General features: G+C 45.5%; 2 protein-coding genes across 2 annotated transcripts; one reads left to right on the top strand and one right to left on the bottom strand.

The window, feature by feature from the left end:
- Positions 1 to 3,832: 3,832 nt before the first annotated feature.
- On the bottom strand, positions 3,833 to 4,774 carry LOC126493752 (olfactory receptor 11A1-like). The gene has a single exon (XM_050130837.1). It carries the CDS (start codon positions 4,772 to 4,774, stop codon positions 3,833 to 3,835), a length of 942 nt encoding a protein of 313 aa, XP_049986794.1.
- A 10,352-nt stretch (positions 4,775 to 15,126) lies between these two features.
- On the top strand, positions 15,127 to 16,985 carry Lalba (lactalbumin alpha). The gene is made up of 4 exons (XM_050130836.1): positions 15,127 to 15,259; positions 15,589 to 15,747; positions 16,195 to 16,270; positions 16,925 to 16,985. Exons 1-4 carry the CDS (start codon positions 15,127 to 15,129, stop codon positions 16,983 to 16,985), a joined length of 429 nt encoding a protein of 142 aa, XP_049986793.1.
- The last annotated feature ends 4,231 nt before the right edge of the window (positions 16,986 to 21,216 follow it).

Genomic DNA, 21,216 nt, shown 5'->3' with positions numbered 1-21,216 from the left:
TTCCTTTTCTGTCCCAGCATCTCTTTGTCTGGCAGTTTTGTGGTGGCCTTTTCTGTCTCCCTAGAGTCCGCTACCGGGGCCGTACATTGGCAGTTTAGGAATGTGGTAAAGATGACGCGGGGACTCCTTCAGAGCTAGTCGAGGACCCAGAAGTGTGGCAGGTCGGTTCCTGGTGGAGAGAACCTGAAGCCATCGTCCTCTGTGCCTCCCTCCACCTGTTCCTGTCACAGTGTCACCAGCAGTTTTTTAAATGACCTCACTCTCAACTTCTCTCTGCTGGCTTGGTCCCGGCGCCCGTCCTTGCCGCAAGTGCATCGCTTTCGTGTCTGTTAACTGGAGGAGCTGAGCTCACGCAGAGTCACTTTTACTCATTTAAACTTAGAACCCAGCAGGCCGAAGCTCAGCCCTATTCGTGGTGCTTACTAAATCTCTCTTCCCCTGTGGCCCGTGAAGACTTTTATCTTTCTTTCGAGCCATTTTGTGTGTCTTTTAGTTTTTTTCCCCTGTCATGGCTATTTCAGGAACTCAGAATGCAGGGTGAGCAGAAGTCCTTGTGACAATCTTTTAAATTATATGTTTCTAAATTTATGTGGTTGAAGGCAGCCGTGTGCTTTGTTCAGATCCTGGGATCCAGCCTTCTGGGGCTCCTGGACTCTCAATGGCATTGACAGGGGGTCGAAGCCGAGTCTTCAGCACAGTGTGAGGATGCACCCTGAGGAGGACGCTGTGCCCTTTGTCCCATAAACTCGCTCTGCTCCTTGTCCACTGTCCTAGTCCTCCTCTCTCTAGGACACTCACATGCAACACAGGATTCTCCCTTTTTTTTGAGACAGAGTCTCACTAAGGTAACAAGCTATCCTGGAATTCACTCAGGCTGGCCTGGAACTCACAGAGATCTGCCTGCCTCTGCCTCCCGAGTGCTGGGATTAAAGGCATGCACCGGATTTTCCTTTTGGTTTTAATGCAAAGAATAAACACCACAGAGAACTTTGTTCTATGCTAAGAATTGAGCCTAGCACATTGTGCATGCTAAGCAACAATTGTGCCATCGAAGGGCATTTTCAGCCTTAACAGATGTTTCTAAATATTCTATACAGCTCAGATCTGACCCACTTCCCAAGCAATATTCTAGGTGGAGGAATTCCCATTTTTTCTCTGTTCTATCTTGGCAGGGAAGTTGGCTGTCCTAGGTTCTCTATGCCCTCAGTTTCCCTTACCTTTCCACATACATTTCCTCGGCTCTCTGCTTCCTCCTACTTCCTCTCTATAGGTCTACATCTGTGAGCATCTGTAGTCCCCCGTTCCTTGTTGACTTTGCTGCTGAACGCTGCCCCCATTGGACACAATGCTCTCTTCCTACAGTGAGAGTCAGTTGTATTTATTAAGGACGGTCCTCTGGGCCTGGCCCCCTTTCTAACCAGCCAGATGCTGTAGGTCTGCTTGCTCAGAAGTCTTTATTTGTAAATAGCTACTTTTTCAGGACTTGGGCTTGAAGCCAGGGCTTTTCATGAGATTGCTAAGCACAGTCATCAAGCTATCTCCCCACCCAAGGATACAGCCATGTCTTCAGACCGTTCCAATATTGGTGGATCATATACCATACTTTGAAAAACATGTTGATATAGTTCAAGTAAAATTTAGAAATTTGTTTTCTGTGTTGGAGGTTTAACCGAGGGGTTCACATAGGCCCTGTACCTGCTCTATCCTTGAGACACACCTCACAATGAGTTTTCCTTTGAGACAGGGTTTCTCTGTGTAGCCCTGGCTGTCCTGGAACTCACTTTGTAGACCAGTCTATTCTTGAACTCAGAGATCCACCTGTTTTCCCTCTTAAGTGCCTAGATTAAGAGTATGCACCACCACTGCCTGGCAGATTTTTCTTTTTTTAAAGAGATAGAGTTTTACTTTTTTTGTCCATTTGTCCTGAACCCCTGAGGTTAAGGACTCTTGGCTTTTTGCCATTTTAAAGTCTTCAAAAAATCTCTGATAAAGGCAGAAAGTCTTAGTTCTTTGGATTTAATTTCTGCTTCCTTTCTCATTTAATTGCCTCCTTCCCTTCTGTTACTACTTATTGTTTCAATACCAATGACAGAGACTAATTGGAACTCATAGAGCAGTGGCCTAATTGGTCTCCTGGGCTCCAGGCCTGAGTAGTTTGAGCTTTGGACTCTCCCCCAACTGACCTTTGTTTTCCAAGACAAACTCTGTATGCAACCCCTCCGGCTAGCACCCCTACGGACCTTAAGGCTAAGAGTTTTATTTCTTCATTTCTGAGATAACATTTGAAGCATGTCAGGAAGCTGTCTCTTAATTCTGACCCCTCTTTCCTCTGTTTCCAACCGTAGACCGGGCAGCCTTGGATTAAGAATCCATAAGTAGAGACTGAAGAGATGGCTCACTGGTTAGGAGCACTGGCTGCTCTTCCAGAAGATCTGAGTTTTTTTTTTTTCCTTGGGTTTTGGAGACAGGGTTTCTCTGTGGCTTTGGAGCCTGTCCTGGAACTAGCTCTGTAGACCAGGCTGGTCTCAAACTCACAGAGATCCGCCTGCCTCTGCCTCCCAAGTGCTGGGATTAAAGGCATGCGCCACCATCGCCTGGCTAAACCTGAGACTCTTGAAAGACCACATTTTTTCTGAGTCAAATTTGAAGCAAGTTTTAATTAAATTCTGGCCCAGACTATGGGGCAGCTGGGACCAGTTCATGGTTTCCAGGTGAGTCACATTTTACTGAGGCTTATTAAAAACCAGAAGGCCACCATATTTCCCATCATGTTCTGCTGTGGCCAGTAGCCAGGCAGGATCATAGGCAGGACAACAAGACTAGGAGAATTCTGGGAAGAGGAAAGGCAGAGACACAGTCACCAGCCAGATGCAGAGGAAGCAAGATGAGAATGCCTTACTGAGAAAAGGTGCCAAGTCACGTGGCTAAACATAAGAATTATGGGTTAATTTTAAGTTTTAAGAGCTAGTTTGTAATAAGCATGAGCAATAGGCCAAACAGTTTATAATTAATATAGGCCTCTGTGTGTTTATTTGGGGTTGAATGGCTGCAGGACCAGGTGGGAGAGATACTTCCATCTACAATGTCCAGTCATGGGCAAGCATATCCTGACGAACTTCCTTCCTGTGTACCTCCCACCTACGTCTAGTCAGGGACAAGCAGACATCATGAAGTAAAACTTGCCTGTGTACCTCCTGCCCACATGTGATCAAGCATGTATGCTGCAGATGGGTCATACAAAGACAGAACAGAAAGCTGTTCTTAACTGTCATAACTGCAGCCAGAACCCTTAACCTGCAAGGTCTGTTTTTCCTGTTTGGGTCTCTCACTAACTTGCAGGGTGTATTGTTCTTGTTCCTGTTTCGGCCTCACAATGGCAGCCCATACTGTGTATAAATCTAGTTCCAAGGAATTCGACATCCTCTTCTGTGCTCCCTGGTGCCAGGCAAGAGGCATGCACATGGTGCACAGACATACATGCAGGCAAAACACCAACACCTGAAACAAAATCAAACAAAAGAATCTGCCAGTGTTCTCCATCTGGCATTACTGCTCCGTTCCTTCTTGCATTCTTTTCATTATTAATCCGCTCACAATGAGTGTTTATAAAATATCTGTAGTGCGTAGAGCCTGTCTGGTATGTGCAATTTTGATCTCTATACAGCCACAATGGAAAATTGGGGTTACCTCATTTTGTTAGGTATTTGTTTTCAATCCCATTGTCTCCTCTTTTCAACACAACGGCCTTCTCCATCTGACCCTGAGGAATAGGCGAAGCTGAAGCGGAGGAAGAAGTCAATAGCGTCCTGTACACCTCAGTGGGGGCGAGTCCTCAGACGAGCTGTCTCCAGAGCCGCTGCAGAGCCCGCTTTACTTCTTGATTCTTCAGACTGTAGATAATGGGGTTGACCATGGGGGTGAGCACCGTGTAGAGCACAGAGAAGGCCTTCCGGAGCAGGGGAGGCATGTGGTCTGTTGGGGCCACATAGACCACAACGAGAGTGCCGTAGAACACTCCAACCACACTGAGGTGGGAGGAGCAGGTGGAGAAGGCTTTCTGTCGCCCATGGCCTGAAGGTATCCTCAGCACAGTCCTCAGGATGAAGATGTAGGATGTGACGATCAACACGAAGGGGACGAGTGTAAGGCAGCCTGAGATGCCGACTCCAGCTCCCCACATGATCCACACCTCCCCACAGAACAGCCCGACCACTGGGGCGAAGTCACAGAAGTAGTGGTCAATCACCCTGTTGCCTGGGCAGAGGGACAGAGGGGCTGCCAAGGCCAGAGTGAAGGCAGAGAAGAAGAAGCCACTGAGCCAAGCACCTGTGGCCAGGCAGCTGCAGGACCAGGTGCTCATGAGAGCGGGGTAATGAAGGGGATGGCAGATGGCCAAGTAGCGGTCGTAGGACATGGCAGAGAGCATGAGACACTCAGCTGCAGCCAGTGAGGCAAACACGTAGAACTGGACGAGGCAGCTGGCCAATGAGATGGTGTCCCCTCCTTCCAGGAAGCTCTGTAACAGCTGAGGCATGATGTTGGATGTATAGCCGATCTCCAGTAGGGAAAAGTGGCAGAGGAAGAAGTACATAGGTGTGTGGAGGGTCCTCGTGGAGGCCACAGCAAGCAAGATGAGGAGATTGCTACCGACTGTCACCACATAGATGGCTAGAAAGAGAGTGAAAGGGAGGAAGCCCAGGTGTTGCAGCTTGCCAAAGCCCACCAGGATCAGCCAGGTGGTCTGGTTCTCATTGTCACCACGTGACTTCCTCATGGAGATCCGAGGAAGAGAGACCTCAGAAGGGAGGAAGACTTCCAGTAGTAAGCAATGTTCTGTTAGGGCCACATCTCTGCTCGGCTAACTGCTTACACATCACAGCAAGTGTAGGAGAAGGCTTTATTGTCTCCTGTTAATTAAAGAGAAACCAATGCCCAATGAGTTTATACCACTTACTCAAGACCACTAGGATGGGTTTACTGTTTGAGCCCATTTACTTGGCTCCAAATCTCCTGCATAACATACTGTTTTATAGTGCTTTCCCGCAGACTTTTTCTTGGGGGCCAGATACATAGACATGAGAGAGCATCATAGCAGTGAACTGTGTACCTGGTGATCCTGGCTGAGTACCAATAGGAGGGGCACACCGGGTGGACTTTTTCTGTAAGGAGAGGAATGCTGCTGTGGCAGAGGTGGCCTTATTCTGAAGTCATGCATATTCCCAGGGCAGCAACACATTCCAAACTCTCTCTTTCTAAGAAGGTCAGATTGGTGGGATGGGGAGGCAGCTTAGTCAGCTTGCTGTTCTGAGGTTGATTCCCAGCAGCTACATGAAAGACATGCATTGTTGCACACCTGTAATCCCAGGTGCGGGGAGGGGGAGCTAAGAGGACCCTTGGGACCTTTTGGCCAGCCATGCTAGACAAATCAAAGCTCTCTAGGATCCAGGAGAGACCCTGCCTGCCCCCCAAAAGATGAAAGTGATCTAGGAAGATCCTCAACATGTGTCTCTGACTTCCACATACATGTGCAATGCATGCCTGCACACACACGCACACACATTCACACACACCTGCACATGAAAACCTGCACACGCACACACCTGCACCTGCATACCTGTATACACACCTGAACACGTGTGCAAACACACACACACACACACACACACACACACACACACACCAGACCTGGGAAACCAGACAAACCACTGTGTCATTTACTCTGTGAGATTCCGTGTAGGTCTGAGTTAGTCTAGAACCTCCTCCCCTGGGAAGTTATTTGTTTTCCTGGACAAGTGGTTCGGTAATGCTGGAAATGTCTGTTGACAAACTGTGTTCAGGCTCTGGTCAGATGTGAAATCTGGAGTCTTTGCTGTTCTTGACTCCTCTCCTTTCTCTTCCACAGGCTGTCCACATGCCACATTTATCTCATCTAACTATGATTTCTTTAGAAATTTCTACCCTAGGGTAGGTTGATTCTCTCATTGCAGAACTCTCTAGCACCAAATACAAGGAGGATGTCTGATAAGCACCCGTGGGAGGAAGAAGTAAATGAACAAATGGTTTAGCCAAGAAAGATTCTGGTAAACTGCAGGGGGCAGGGGGGGGAATCCTAATCTGTGACAATTACCACTTGAGTGGGAGAAAAGGCAGTTTTTTGAGACAAAGTATCACATTGTAGCCCAGGCTGGCCGAGAACTGACCCTGTGGTTCAGACAGGCATTGGTTTTCTGGTGGTTCTCTTGTTTTAGCTTCTCAATGCTGGGGTTACATGCATAAGTCTCCTTGCTGGGTAGAAAAAGACATTTAAATGGGAGTCTAAGGACAAGGAATCTCACTACACACACACACACACACACACACACACACACACACACACACGGAGGGGGGAGGGACTAGAAAACCCAACTTGATATTGAGGCAACAGTGTTGAAGTTAAAAATAGGACATTCCATATCTGCAGACGGCAGCAAGAGCACATGGCTTTTGTGCGGCTGCCTTGGTCCTTTGTTTTGCGCTGTTGGCTTACATCATGCAGACACACGTCCAGTCACATAGTGGTAAAGAGACAGAGCATGCTGAGCACTTTCCAATGTATTTGAACACATTTACCTTCTATGTAGTAGTGGCTTCTAAAGGACCCAGGCAGGGAATTGAATTGAGACTGACATAGGACACTTGATTTGCCAGCTAGTTGGAACTAGTAAAACTGACCAACTGGACAACTGATCCCAAACTTCTCAGGTCTATACCCCGGACTGATGCTTTAAATAAAAAAGTTACTAATGCCTTTTGGTAAATTTTATGTTGGGCCTTGGTGATATTGTTATATTTTAATATTGCTTTTAAAAATATTTATACTTATTTTATGTACCTGATTATTTTGACAGCATGCATGTGTGTGTGCGCGTGCCCTCGCATGCCTAGTGCACAGAGGAGGGCAAGGAACCCCCTGGGGTTGAGGTTAAGGATTTTTTCGAGATCGTGTTTCTCTGTGTAACAGCTCTGGCTGTCCTGGAATTTGCTTTGTAGATCAGGGTGGTCTCGAACTCACAGAGATCCACCTGCCCTTGCCTCCTGAGTGCTGGGATTGAAGGCGTGTGTTACTATACCCAGATCTCCTGGTAAAGTTCTTAAATATATATTTTGTAGCATAGTTGTCTCATAAAGAATCACCAAGAGGTCTGTGATGCTGACCGTAGGAACCTTACATGATGTCTTTTACCAAGACTGTTAGTGAGGAAGTAGATCAGGAGAAAGCTGTAGAAAGGGACATATTAATTTCCGTAAAGCTTCATGTAAAATGGAGAAGGTGTTCTAGATCTTATAACCTTCCCGTATTTTATCAATGACTTCAGGAGGCTTTTAAATATGCATGATTTATAAATGTTCAGATAATATGAAACAAAGGGAGAACCAGTATTGCAGGCAATAGAATAATAATTCAAAGGAATCTTGCAATTTGAACCATGGAAAAAGAGAAAAATGAACAGGAGCATATTAAAAAAAACTACATGTAAGCCTTAGCAATGAGTTTGAACAAGTATAAGGAAGGTAAGAACGGATGTGGGAACACTGGTGTAAAGTAACTAGGATTTGGGCTGCAGAGATGGCTCAACAGTTGAGAGTGTAATTGCTCTGCAGAGTTAGGGGCAGGGTGGCTTACAATTGCTGCAACTCCAGCTCCAAGGGATCCAGTGCCTTTGGTATGCATGCATACACACACATACACACTCCACACACACACATACTCTACACATATATACACACATACATACACATACTCACATACACACATACTCACACATACATACATATACACACTTGCACACACACATACACATATATACACACAAACATACACATACTCACTCTCATACACACATACACAGAAATACACACATACATACATACTCACACATACACACTTGCACACACACATACATATATACACACATATATACACATACTCACTTGCATACACACATACTCACACATACACACATATACACACATACACACATACTTGCATACACACATACTCACATATACACACATACACACATACTCACACATACTTGCATACACAATACTTACAATACTTACACATACACACTTGCACACACACATACACACATACATACTCATACTCACTCACACATACACATACATACACACATACACACTTACACACACATGCACACACATGAGTTAAAAATTAAGAAAATTACAAACAGTGGTTCGGGTCTGTTTGCCGATTATCATGATTTAGGACGTGAGAGCTGCTGACTGTGAAGACGAATGTAGAAATATTCAACTAATGGAAGAATAAAAGCTGCGCTCAGTGGTCCAAGGTGCTTCTCTGATGACTGGGATAGGCTTAGGTCTACACACACTCCTGTATAACACGACCCGGAGTACAGTGGTACCTGCCTGCCCAGGAAACGACCACTGCTGTCCACAGAATTACTTCTGATTATGAAAATAGGACGACACGCAGGGCACAGGACCAGAGTGGAGGGAGTGGAGTTTCCATCTCTGGCCTCCAGAAGCTTGCTGGCACAGAGAGGCCGTATCCTACTAGACTCACGTAGGAAAATATATGTCATTCTCCCTTGTCCATCTGCCTAGGCTGGGCCAGGGAGCTGGGCTTCTGTGGGCAGAGAGCATCGTTAGCCCAGATGAAGTAGATAGTCAGTGGTGGGGGCTGACCTGTTCTTCAGGCTGAGGCCAATGGCTGCTCTTTTGGTTGTCTTTACGCCAGGACTCAACTCTTCTGCCAGCAGACAACTCTGTGGGCTTCCTGCTTCTCTCTCACCCAGCCCTGGAGCGCTCACGGAAGACCAACAAGGTCTCTGTTCTGTATGCACCGCTGCAGGCATTGCTGCCCTTTATAGAGCAGGACGGCATCCCTCCCTTGTGGAGAAGATGCGGAGCTTGGTGCCAGCCGCAGCAGCTGCTTTTGTGCTTTGGTTCTAGGGGATGCGTTAGCTCTCAAGGGACTGCATGCTGGTTTCACCTGAACGCAATAACCAGCCGTGTCTGAGCTCAGGGAAGATGGGCGAACATAGGATGGCAAATTCTGTAAAATGGCTCAGTGGTAAAGACACCTGCCTCCAAGCCTGACAACCTGAATTATTCCCCAGAGTCCACACGGTAGAAGGAGAGAATGGACTCCCTCAAGCTGGACTATAACCTTCATATTAGTGCTGTGGCACGAGCATTTACACACACACACACCCAGCCACACACACACACGCATAGACACACACTGTAAATGAATTCAAAAGCTATAATTAAAGTGGACATTTATCAAATAGTTTATGCCCCAGAGAGCAAACATGAACTTATCTGGTGACAAATCAATTCTCAGAATCAACCTTAAGAGGAAGTGTGACGTGTGTTGTGATCTGTTCTTGCACTACTGGAATGGCTCAGCTGACTGTGCCCAGAAGGGCTGTGTTAACAGTCTGGCGTGGGTTAGAAACCTTGTCCTGCTTTGGTCTTTTATCAAGGAAGAGGGTGGGTGAAAATGGCTATATAATCCTGAAGATAACTTGTTCTGTTTAATTTGATAGATTATCATCAAGCAAAGTCAGGCTTCTTCACAGAATTGATGACACATAGCTAAATGACAGCTAGGAATAGGGAACTATAGAGCGTGTCCCTGCTGTATGACAGCAGGTGTCTGTAGCAGGAGGAGGAGGAGGAGGAGGGGCCGGCAGGTCTGTAGCAGGAGCTAGGTTGTTTCTTCTGGAAACCTTGTACAAGTGTCTCATTTTGGTAGAAGGGCAGGGTAGAGAGCTCTGGATGGGAAAAAGGGGACAAGGACGGAAGTAACGAGCCTATTTTCTCTAAGAATAAAATACAGAGATGTGGGTCTTGGATTATGTGAGTAGTCTGTGGCCTGAGGGAGACACAGGCCAGGGTCTTTTCTTGAGGAAAGAATGCTAGTGTTTATTGGCTTACAGTTTATGGCAATAGTGATAAAAATAGGCAACTCGTGCTTAAAAGTTTTAATTTTAGTACATTTTCTGAAATGTTATGTGTGAGTTCAAAGAATAAATGAAGGATCTCTATGTTGTTTTTTAAGCCTTAAATTGTTTTTGTATAAACATGTATCATAACACTAATTAATCCAATAAATACTTATGGAATTTTTCTTGAAATACTAGTCATTTTTTTCCCTCCAAGATCATAGGCATGGAGCATAAATCCACACAAGATCTAGTAGGATAGGTATTTACTGCTATAGTAATACAGCATCTATGCTTTATTAACAGGATCATAATTTTCTCTGAGAGCTCTTTGCTCTTAGAGGTAGACTTCCCAATTGTGACTGGTTAGACCTCATTTGGTCAGCTTCTTCTCTCTCTCTTCCCAACTCACTGATAAAAGTCTCAGGAGATAGGTGGTGGTGGCTCACACCTTTAAACCCAGCACTCAAGAGGCAGAGGCAGAGGCAGAGGCAGAGGCAGAGGCAGAGGCAGAGGCAGAGGCAGAGGCAGAGGCAGAGGGATGGTGGATCTCTGTGAGTTTGAGGCCAGCCTGGTCTACAAGAGCTAGTTCCAGGACAGGCTCCAAAGCTACAGAGAAATCTTGTCTCGAAAAAGCCAAAAAAAAAAAAAAAAAAAAAAAAAAAAAAAAAAAAAGAAAAGAAAAGTCTCAGGAGGGGATAGAGGGAGTATAGAAACAGAGCAAAATAATGATACTAAAATATGCTTGCTGAATCTTTCTTTTGCACTAGATGCTCAGAGGTCTTTACAGAACTGTTTAATCCCGACCCCCAGGAGGTGATGTATTATATATATATCAGGAAGCTACATGTAAGGGGTCAATGTCACTGTCCAGAATCACACAGTTAGAAAGCGGTGGAGCCAGAATCCAAACCAGATGTCTCTGGCATGGGTTTCCTTGTTAGATAACAGAAACAGGGAAATAGACGACACCAAGGAAACGACCAAGGCCATGATGGGTTGCCCAGGAAAAAGTCAGTTCATGGAAACTCTCTTCAGATGATGGCTACCTCCTGATTAGAGCATTGTAGGGCAGACACAGAGAAGCAGAACCACATAGACTGCAAGTTGACTTGTCTTCTGCAGGTTGATGGCCAACATTTTATCCTGGAAGAATGTCTAAAGTACCTGTAATGGAACAATGGTCTCTGTCATCAGCAGTCTCAATACTGCACCCTCACAACATGTCACCATGAACAGTAAACTTCCTGATAATCTCTGGAAGTTGCTCTGGTCACAAAATGTGCTTTCAGAAGGCCACGTGAACTATTGCCTAGATTCAGAACAGGGTTGGAAGACATGAAATAAAAATAAAGTATTGGTGTGGAATGATTGATGATCCTATCTGCTGGGAATATTTTTTAGGACTAGCCTCTCCGCTGACACAAATGATTCCAATCAGACGAAATTAGACCGAATAAAAGATGCCCATGTTTACTGCAGCGCTCCAAGATGGCACCAGGAAAGCATGGTGAGGAAGAGAGAGGGGTAGACCACACGAAACCCAGAGACCACATGTACATTCTCTGGGGGGCAGCCTAAGTAGCCTGTGGGATTGGTCCTGACCCTCTTTGGGGAGAAGTCACCACTTGGCTGGCTTTCCCAGAGGTGGAGTCTGGACCAAGGCAACTCCCAGGGGAGAGGGCTTGAAATGGAGCTTCCTGCTCCATTCCAAAGATGGGTGCTGGGGGCTGGGATGAGGCCCCCAAATATAATATTGTCCTTTATGAAGAGAGTTAGGTAGCCAGGGGAAAAATGTCTTTCAACTAGTCTTAACAGTGGGAATGGGGATGTCTCTGACTCTTGCCTGCTCTTGGGACCCTTTCCTACTGGATTGCCTCTTTTAGCCTTGATATGAGGGTGTGTGTCTAGTCTTACTGCATCTTGTTATGCTGTGTTTAGCTGACATCCTGGGAGACCTGCTCTTTCCTGAAGGGAAATGAAGGAGTGGATCTGGGAGAAAGGGGCTGTGTGGGGGGAGTAATTGGGAGAGGAGATGGGAGGGAAAACTACAGTTGGGATGTGTTATATGGAAGAATTAATAAAAATGAATACATAAATAAAAATTAAAAATAAAAACCTGTGCCAAATTAAAAACAATCATGTGTCATTAGCACATGTAAGTCAAAACTATTATTTGAATGTAGAGTTCCTTGTAGGGTTTCATATGCATGCTTTCTGCATAGCCACAACTAGCAGACATACACGTGAAGCCTGATATTCACATTATTATTATTATTATTATTATTATTTTGTTTTTTGAGATAAGTTTTCTCTGTAGCTTTGGAGCCTGTCCTGGAACTAGCTCTTGTAGACCAGGCTGGTCTCAAACTCACAGAGATCCGCCTGCCTCTGCCTCCTGAGTGCTGGAATTAAAGGTGTGCACCACCACCACCTGGTGTAATCTACTGCTAATAGTTAATCCTTAGGCTGTTGAAATAGCTCTGACAGCCTGCTCTCATTCTCCTGGGCTTACAACTTTACATTTCTTTATCTCTATGCTCCTATTTCTGGAACATGTCTATAGTCTTATTCTTGGACTCTTCAGTATAATTTTCCTGAATTATGAGATAAAGTGGAACAGAATGGGAATATTAACTGTAAGAAGCAGTTCTAATTTTCCTCTGGCTTTCAGGTGTGCGCTCCAAATGGCAACCCCGGCTCTCAACTCGGTACCATTTCCTTTCAAACCACTGTGTCAGAGGGCAAAGTATGGAGCAGAAGCTGGACTTGGTTCCCGGAAGTCCACGAAAGGTGGCTTCTGGTTTTAGAAACACTAACTTTTTCTGATAGAATGAGCACGCATTTCTAGGATATCTTTGAAGAAATCCAGAAAAGTGTGTGATAAATGCCTTTTCACTCTCTGACTCAGATCACAGCCTCTGTGTGAAGGTTGCTCACTAACTCCCCCATCCCTAACTCCTTGGAAAGGAGATTTGGGCAGGAGCCTTCCTCACTGGCTGGCCATTCTTATGTCTTTCCATTTCTTCCTGTTCAGGGCTGTGATTGTTGTCTGTTGTTCCCCCTCCAGGAACTGACGTCTCCCTCTGAATGTCTACAATTGTTCCCATTATCTTCAGTTTGTCCCACTTTTACAAACATTTCTAGGGAAATGATGGTTTCTCTTGCCTGGGGCACAGTTAGCTGTGATTCCTGGACCTTATATTGCTTTTTTATTGCTTGCCAGGAATGGTAGAGATACAATCGTGTAACAGGCAGGTGGAAGTGTCTGAAAGTGCAGAGCCTCTGTGGTCCCAAGAGTCTGGGCTACCATCTCACTCCATCATTAATACTTAGTCCATAGCTCAGGGCCAGAGACATTTTATACAGACACCACTATTTGGAAGATGCCCCCAGGTCTAACTCTTCTGTGTCCTATTCCTGTGTGGTTCAGGTTGTCCCCCATGCTTGCTCACATTCTCCAGGAGATTTGCTCAGTGGGACGGAATTCCCATTCTTGTCATCTGTTCTTCCAGTACTTCTGGCAGCAGGTGCTGTGTTTCTGAGCATGCGCCCCTCTCCATCCAGGAGTTTCTGCTCATCTTAATTCCCACATCCGCTACACAACTTTATTCACGTCATGCTTCCTTTTTTTCTTCTCTCTCTCTCTCTCTCTCTCTCTCTCTGAGACATTTTTTTTTGGTATAGCCTTGGCTACCCTGGAACTATGTAGACAGGCTAGCTGCAAACTCAGAGATCCACCTGCCTCTGCTTCCCGAGTACTGGGATCAAATGTGTGTGCCACCACAGCCTGGCTCCATTCACGCTGTGTTATACACTGGTTACCCAGAATAGAAGAGATGAGATTAACTGACAAGAATTTCTTTGACATGAAGATTTACAGGTAATAACAAATTGGAAGGCTTTCAGTTTTTAAGTCTTAGGTGGTGTGGTTAAGAGGGAAACCTCAGGATATGTAAGAAATCAGTTTTATAGATTTTCCAATCTATAAATCCAATCTAAGGATTAGCACAGGCATGAAGTCGGTCAACTATTACCCATATCATGAGTGTAGTGTTTGATGCCAGCAAGTTACAGGAATCTCTTAGAACTAGTGCCTGGGCCTTACCTGCTCAGGGCAGACTTCATAGCTGACTGAGGACTCAAAAATATCCTCCATGACTTGGACCACCCTTTTCTAATTGTCTGTGGCCCACCCTGGGGCTGTGAATAAGCTACTTTCACAAGAACAATGTTATTATGAAATTAGACTTGGATCAACGCAATGTCTTTTTTTCTTTTTTCTTTTTTGGTTTTTCGAGACAGGGTTTCTCTGTGGCTTTGGAGCCTGTCCTGGAACTAGCTCTGTAGACCAGGCTGGTCTCGAACTCACAGAGATCCTCCTGCCTCTGCCTCCCGAGTGCTGGGATTAAAGGCGTGCGTCACCACCGCCCAGCAACGCAATGTCTTAATTAATGCCAACACAGCATCTAGTTTCTTATGGGAGAGGTGATTGGGGTTGGGGAGCTTGGCAATGGCTCATAGGACAAACTTCAAATTATCTGCCCTCCTCCATAAGAAGTTGTAGGATCCAAGTTGTATTAGATTTTCATGTTCTCTGTCGCTATGCTGCATCCCTTTTTCTGAGGCCCTCAGCTGTGAGCCACAATGTCAAGGGGTTCTTCCTGGATTTCCTCCATGGCTAGGTGGCCAGAAAAATGCCAACTTTGATCCTAGGATGTGATAACTCCCTTTCCACGGTCTGTGTGTGTAGGGGTAAGAACGGAGGTGGCTATGAACCCCGATTGTTTTCCAGTTGTCTCTCTTGTGGTGTCTCTGAAACCTCTTTCTTCTTAAGTAGGTCAGGGACATGCTGCTTCCTAGAACTGACCCTGGAAGAAAGGAAAGGTTCCCAAAGCTGAGTGAGAAGCAAGACCGCGTGTGGAACGGTCTGGGCAGAGAACAATGCTCGGTATTGACTAGATAGAGGAAGAGGGGGAGGAAAGCGAGGGCGACACGGTGCAAGGAAGCTGGCAGGCTCGGCATTTCCACTCTGGCATACGCACGTCCTCTTCACCATCTTCCAGGTGCCAGGGATCGAGAGGTTGTCGTCATAAATAAAAGCAGGTGCAGCTGAGTCGCGTCTGCCTTTCAGGATCCGGGAGCAGCCAAAATGATGCGATTTGTTCCTTTGTTCCTAGTGTGCATCTTGTTCCCTGCCATTCAGGCCACGCATCTTACAAAATGTGAGGTGTACCGGGCTGTGGAAGACATGGACGGCTACGAAGGCATCTCTGCTCTTGAATGTGAGCTCATTACTCTCCCTTTGGCTTCATCCGGGTCCTCGCCTCTCTCTCCTCAGCGCCATCCTCTTCCCGTCTCCTCTGCTTTCACTCAGTCATCTCCTTGTTGTCTTCTCGCTCTTCTCCCTCTGTTCTGGTTCTCTTTTATTCAGGATGTTTTCCTGTCGTTCCTTTCTCCCTTTGTCTGATGGTTCTCACTTCATCAAGATGCTTTGTACTTCACTCCTCTCGGAGATTGACTGCGAAGCCTTTGTTTTCTTCCGGGAATCTAGTCTCTCAATTACGCTGTTACTGCAAATCTTTGTGAACCATCTTTCTTCTCTCTCCCTCAGGGACCTGCGTTATATTTCACAGCAGCGGTTATGACACACAAGCAAAGGTCAACAACAAGGGCGGCACAGAGTACGGACTCTTTCAGATCAGCAACAAACATTGGTGCAAGAGTAGCGAGGTCCCCGAGTCTGAGAACATCTGTGACATTCCCTGTGACAGTGAGTAACCTCCTTCACCTACCCTGCTCTTCTGTTGTCCTTAGAGGTCATCTACTGTTTGGTACCTAGCACATCTCAGAAGTCACTGCTCTAAGAACTGTGTGACTTGAAGTGATGATGCTTAGTAAGAAACTGGTCCCTGGTCATGATCTCACATGCCCAGAGTCTCCCACCCCATCAGAAAGTTCAGGGAGTGTTAATCAGTTGGTGAGTCTTGAAGTCTGCATTTCCAGGGTCTGATGAAGCTGATGACTTCAGAGGCATCCTGGAGAATGGAAGGTAACCCCTACCTAGCGGAGGCATTACAAAATTGGCCTTTTCATATTGAAAGTCACTAGGCCAAACCTTCAGCTCAGAACAGGACCCCTGAACCCAAGGATTAGAGGAACTCCTCCCCATTTTGAGCTGTGCTTCTTAGCTGTCTTGTTTCTTCTTGCACTTTGCTAGACTTACTGGATGATGACCTTACCGATGACAAAATGTGTGCTAAGAAGATTCTGGCCATCAAAGGAATTGACTACTGGTAAATCATGTCTTCTGTCTCCTGAGAGCAACGCACTCTCCTCTGCTTGTGTCCCCTGACCATTTAATCTTTGGTAGACTCTCCAAAACAAAGCCCATCCAAGGGTGCATTTTTTTTTTTTTTTAAAATGCTCCTCTGTGTCATTCCTGTGTGACAAGTTTCCTGGTTTGAAGTTCCCTATTGGAAGGCTGATGTCCAGGTCTCCCTTCCCCTGCCCGGTTCTTAGCCTTAAAGCAAGCCCTTGGTATCATTACACATCTCTGGATCTGCACTTTCCTGGATTTTATTTATTTATTTATTTATTATTATTATTGTTATTATTTTAATGAGCCCTATTCCTTTTAGAAGTCCTTTCCATGTATCTCAGAATGTCTATTTCTTGTCTGCATCTTTCACCTCACCCTGAGGAAGAAGCTAAATTTAACTTTATGCTCAGACCCTGCCAGTAAGAGGGGAGAAAGTGTGTGTGTGTGTGTGTGTGTGTGTGTGCATGTGTGCGCACAAGTGTTTGGTAATTGAGCAAAGTACAATGATATACATGTATGAAAATATCATAATGGAATCAGTGTTATAATGGAACTCATTATTGGACGTAGAAAGTTAAAAAGGAAGTCCCAGTTATCCAACCCATTTTGTTTGTTTTCCCCTGAACAGGTTGGCTCACAAGCCTATGTGCTCTGAGAAGCTGGAACAGTGGAGCTGCAAGAAGCTGTGAGCTCCTTATGTCTTTGTTGCTCCTGTCACGTGTTCTGGAACACCTCTTCCCTAAGGCTGCCTCAGTTCGGCTCTTTCTATTACCTTGAGAATGACCTGTCTCTGAGCCCTGCACCCTGCGGTGACACCACTGGACTCTTAAGGACTTTTGTCAAAGGGTGTGTGACTGGAGCAATGGACTGCAGACCCTTGTTCAGTGATGGTGAGGAGCTTGGGCATTTTCACCAAAGCAAGAGAGTCCTCTTCTGTTCTAAATAAAGGGCCTGGCCTGATGTGCCTGTCACCAGTATAACGATTAAAATAAAGGAAAGGTGAAGTGTGCACTTTTTGGCCCCTGCCTAGGTATGTCGCTAAACAAACACACCACGTGCAACAGAGTTAGTGCAGGAGGTCTATTGGTGGGGGCATGGAGGGAGTGAAAGGGCGTGTCAAAGTGGGGATGTGAGAGAGACAGGCAGACAGACAGACAGACAGAGAACAGGGAAGAGATAAGCAGAAAAAGAGAAGCAAGAGACTGAAGAGAGGAGCACGAGGCAAGAGAGCCAGCTGGGTCTGGAGGGCACATTCATTTTATTTTTACCTTATTTATTTAATTATTTATTTATGTTTTCCAAGATAGGGTTTCTCTGTAGCTTTGCAGACTATCCTGAAATTAGCTCTGTAGACCAGGCTGGCCTTGAACTCACAGAGATCCGCCTGCCCCTGCCCCCCAAGTGAGGGGATTACAGGTGTGTGCTGCCACCCGCCCTGCTCTGGTGGGCACTTTTAAAGGCTGCTCAGGTTGCACAGCTTAAAGTGGAAGGCATCTGGCGACAGGTGATGATTTAACTGTCAGAGGGCAGAGGCAGGCTGCAGCAGGAAGCTAAGGCTCTCCCCTTTTGTTTATTATAAAAAGATGAGGAAATAGATAGGGGTAGCTGGTGAGGTGGGAATGGGTGGAGCACCATGTTTTCTAGACTGCTTCCTGTTGTCTGGGGTCTTGGCATCCATTGGGACCTGGGAGAGTTCTGGGATAGCTGGCTGTTTCACTCACTGTCCAGGCTGTGGGACCGTTTGGTGCTAGGAAATTGCAGGTCTAGTTGAAGCAACCTGTGAGACTGGACCACTTGGGGGTCGCCACTCTGAAGATGCCCAGGATGCAGGTTTTGAGGGGAATCTTTCAGGATGTTGGCAGAAAATAAAGTTAAGAAGTTTTAGGAGGAATTTTTTTTCTTAGGTTCTGGTAGTTGAGGGGGGTGGGGTCCCAAGACCAGGGAAAGGTGGGGGAGATCCCACTCTCAGGAACAGGCAGTAGGTAGGGAAACTTAGGCTGTTGATAGACAGCTCTTCTCTGGAGTCCATTTGATGACCTCCTCGAAGCTGGAGCTTACCAGAATTTTCTGAGTTTACACAAAGAATCGTTTTAGACACATTAGCATCCCCATTGTTTGTAATCCGTACTAAAATCCACATTGTAGAAAAGGAAGTAGACTCCTGCTTCTGAATCACAGGGGACCCAAAAATGATCCTGGTTAAAAGCCATAAACACACGTTATTGTTTGTCATAGCCAGAACCTGGAGACAATCTAAATGGTCCTCGACCGAAGTATCGAAAAAGAAAATGTGGTACATTTACACAATGGAGTACTACACAGCAGAAAAAAAATAACGACCTCTTGAATTTTGCAGGAAAATGGATGGAGCTAAAAAACATCATTTTGAGTGAGGTAACCCAGACACAGAAAGAAAATTATCACATGTACTCACTCATAGGTGGTGTTTAAACATAAAGCAAAGAAAGCCAGCCTACAAATCACAATGCCAGAGAACTTAGACAACAATATGGACAATAAGAGAGGCTTACATAGATCTAATCTACATGGGAAGTAGAAAAAGACAAGATCTCCTGAGTAGATTGGGAGCATTGGGACCTTGGGGGAGGGTTAAAGGGGAAGGGTAGAGGCATGGAGGGGAGCAGAGAAAAATGTAGAGCTCAATAAAAATCAATAAAAAAATCTAATGCAAGCAAGTATACACTGAAAGTCCTAATTTAAAGCCCCCCCCCCAAAATAAAGCATGAACACTCTTTCCTCTGTCTAGAAGACTGGGTATATATAGATTAAACTTGTTTTTAGCACAATGAAAAGCATGTTTTAGTCTATACTTAGAAAAAAACCAAAGGGGCCAGGCAGTGGTGGCGCATGCAACTTTAATCCCAGCACTCAGGAGGCAGAGGCAGGCAGATCTGCATGAATTCGAGGCCAACCTGGTCTACAGAGCTAGTTCCAGGACAGGCTCCAAGTTACACAGAGAAACCCTGTCTGGACCGCCCCCCCCCAAAAAAAAAAAGAATGGTGAGAGAAAGAAAGAGAGATTAGGAATATGCCCTGCATATTCTTTTATTTTTTTAATGGTTCATTTATATTTTATTTTATGTGCATTGGTGTATTTCTGCATATGTGTCTGTGTCAGAAGCCCTGGAACTGGCGTTACAGACAGTTGTGAGCTGCCATGTGGGTGTTGGGAATTGAACCCAGGTCCTCTGGAAGAGCAGCTAGTGTTCTTAACTGCTGAGACATCTCTCCAGCCCCTTCCTGCATAGTCTTAAGACTGATGCTGGGCTGTGTCACTGATGCTGGGCTGTGCCACAGATGCTGGGCTGTGCTGATCAGCGCCACAGTTCTGGTTGTGTCAGACACCTTTGCATTATTACTACGGAATGCTTGAGATGGTGCTCTTACCAAGAAACAAATTTATTATCTTCATAATCTTGGAGATTCAGAGTCTAAGATTTGAGGATCTTACTGGTGTTGCTTCTGGTGAGGATGGTTGGTGGCAGTGCACATTGCAGGACTGCGCATGGGATCACATGTTGGAATGGTGGGGGCAGTGCACACTGCAGGACTGCGCATGGGACCAGATGGTGATCCTTCAGCTGAGGAATGGGGCAGGGGAGACAGGAGAGATGGGACCCTATGACCTTGCTCTAGGGCAGCCTCTGTGACCTAAGGAATTCCCATGAAGCTCTACCTTTCATTTACTTGAATATCTTTATTGTTTTTTTGAGAATTTCATACAATATATTTTGATCATATTCCTTCTCTTTCCCCAATCCTCCCAAACTCTCCTCCACCTCCCTATCCATCTAACTTCATGTTCTTTCTCTCTCTCGTAACAAACAAAACTCAACACACACACACACACACACACACACACACACAAACATGGGGTCTGACTGGCCTTGGTCAACTACTTTTGAGAATGAGGCCTATCCTTTTGATATACCCAGTGACACTCAATTGAATAAAACTGTTTTTCCGTCTATCAGAAGCTATCAATTGCAAATAGCTTCTCGGTTATAGGTGGGACCATGTGCCCACTACTCTGCTCTCTGACAGGTAGCTTCTTGGTTACGGGTGGGACCACTTCCCTGTGTTACAGGACTTGGTCTGTGAGTCTCCCTTTAAAAGTCCATAGCACCTTCCAATACTGTTACTCTGGAAGCAGGGGAGAGTAAATATTTATACATGGATCTTTGGAGGAAATTTTAGTAATTTTTCTTTTCTGTGATAAGACACCATGAATAAGGCGACTTAGAGAAGACAGCATTTAATTTGGGGTTCATGGTTATAGAAGGTTAGAGGCCCTGAACATCTTGGTGGGGGCATGGCAGGAGGCAGGCAGACATGGTGCTGGAGTAGTAGCTGAGATCTCACATCCTGAGAGACATGCAGGAGGCAGAGAGAGGCAGAGAGAGAACTAATTGGAAATGATATAGGCTTTTGAAACTTCAAAGCCTACTTCCAGTGACATACTTCCTCCAACAAGACCACACCTCTTAATCCTAACCAAGCAGTTCCACCAACTGGAAACCAAGTAATCAAACACATGAGCCTGAGGGACCCATTCTCTTTCAGACCACTACAGGGGATGTTCAACATTCAAACCACAGCGCTGGTCCTATGGACATCAGGACACCATAAATGAGGTCATGATCTTCATTAGGCTGTAATAACAAATTACAAATAGAGACCTTTTCAGCAGGATGGTAGGAGGAGCAAGATCAGGGTCTGAGAGTAGTCATTTATTGCTATGGAGGTTAGCATGCAAACACATGTATATCCCTACTATGCCCAGCGCTTTAGAGCAGTTCTTTTATTTATTTATTTATTTATTTATTTATTTATTTATTTATTTTTGGTTTTTCAAGACAGGGTTTCTCTGTGGTTTTGGAGCCTGTCCTGGAACTAGCT

Source organism: Alexandromys fortis, unplaced genomic scaffold (assembly GCF_014885135.2).
Source record: "Alexandromys fortis isolate MF-2015 unplaced genomic scaffold, M_Fortis_MF-2015_v1.1 scaffold_363, whole genome shotgun sequence".
Taxonomy (NCBI): Eukaryota; Metazoa; Chordata; class Mammalia; order Rodentia; family Cricetidae; genus Alexandromys; species Alexandromys fortis.
This window is presented reverse-complemented; position numbering and strand designations above follow the sequence as displayed.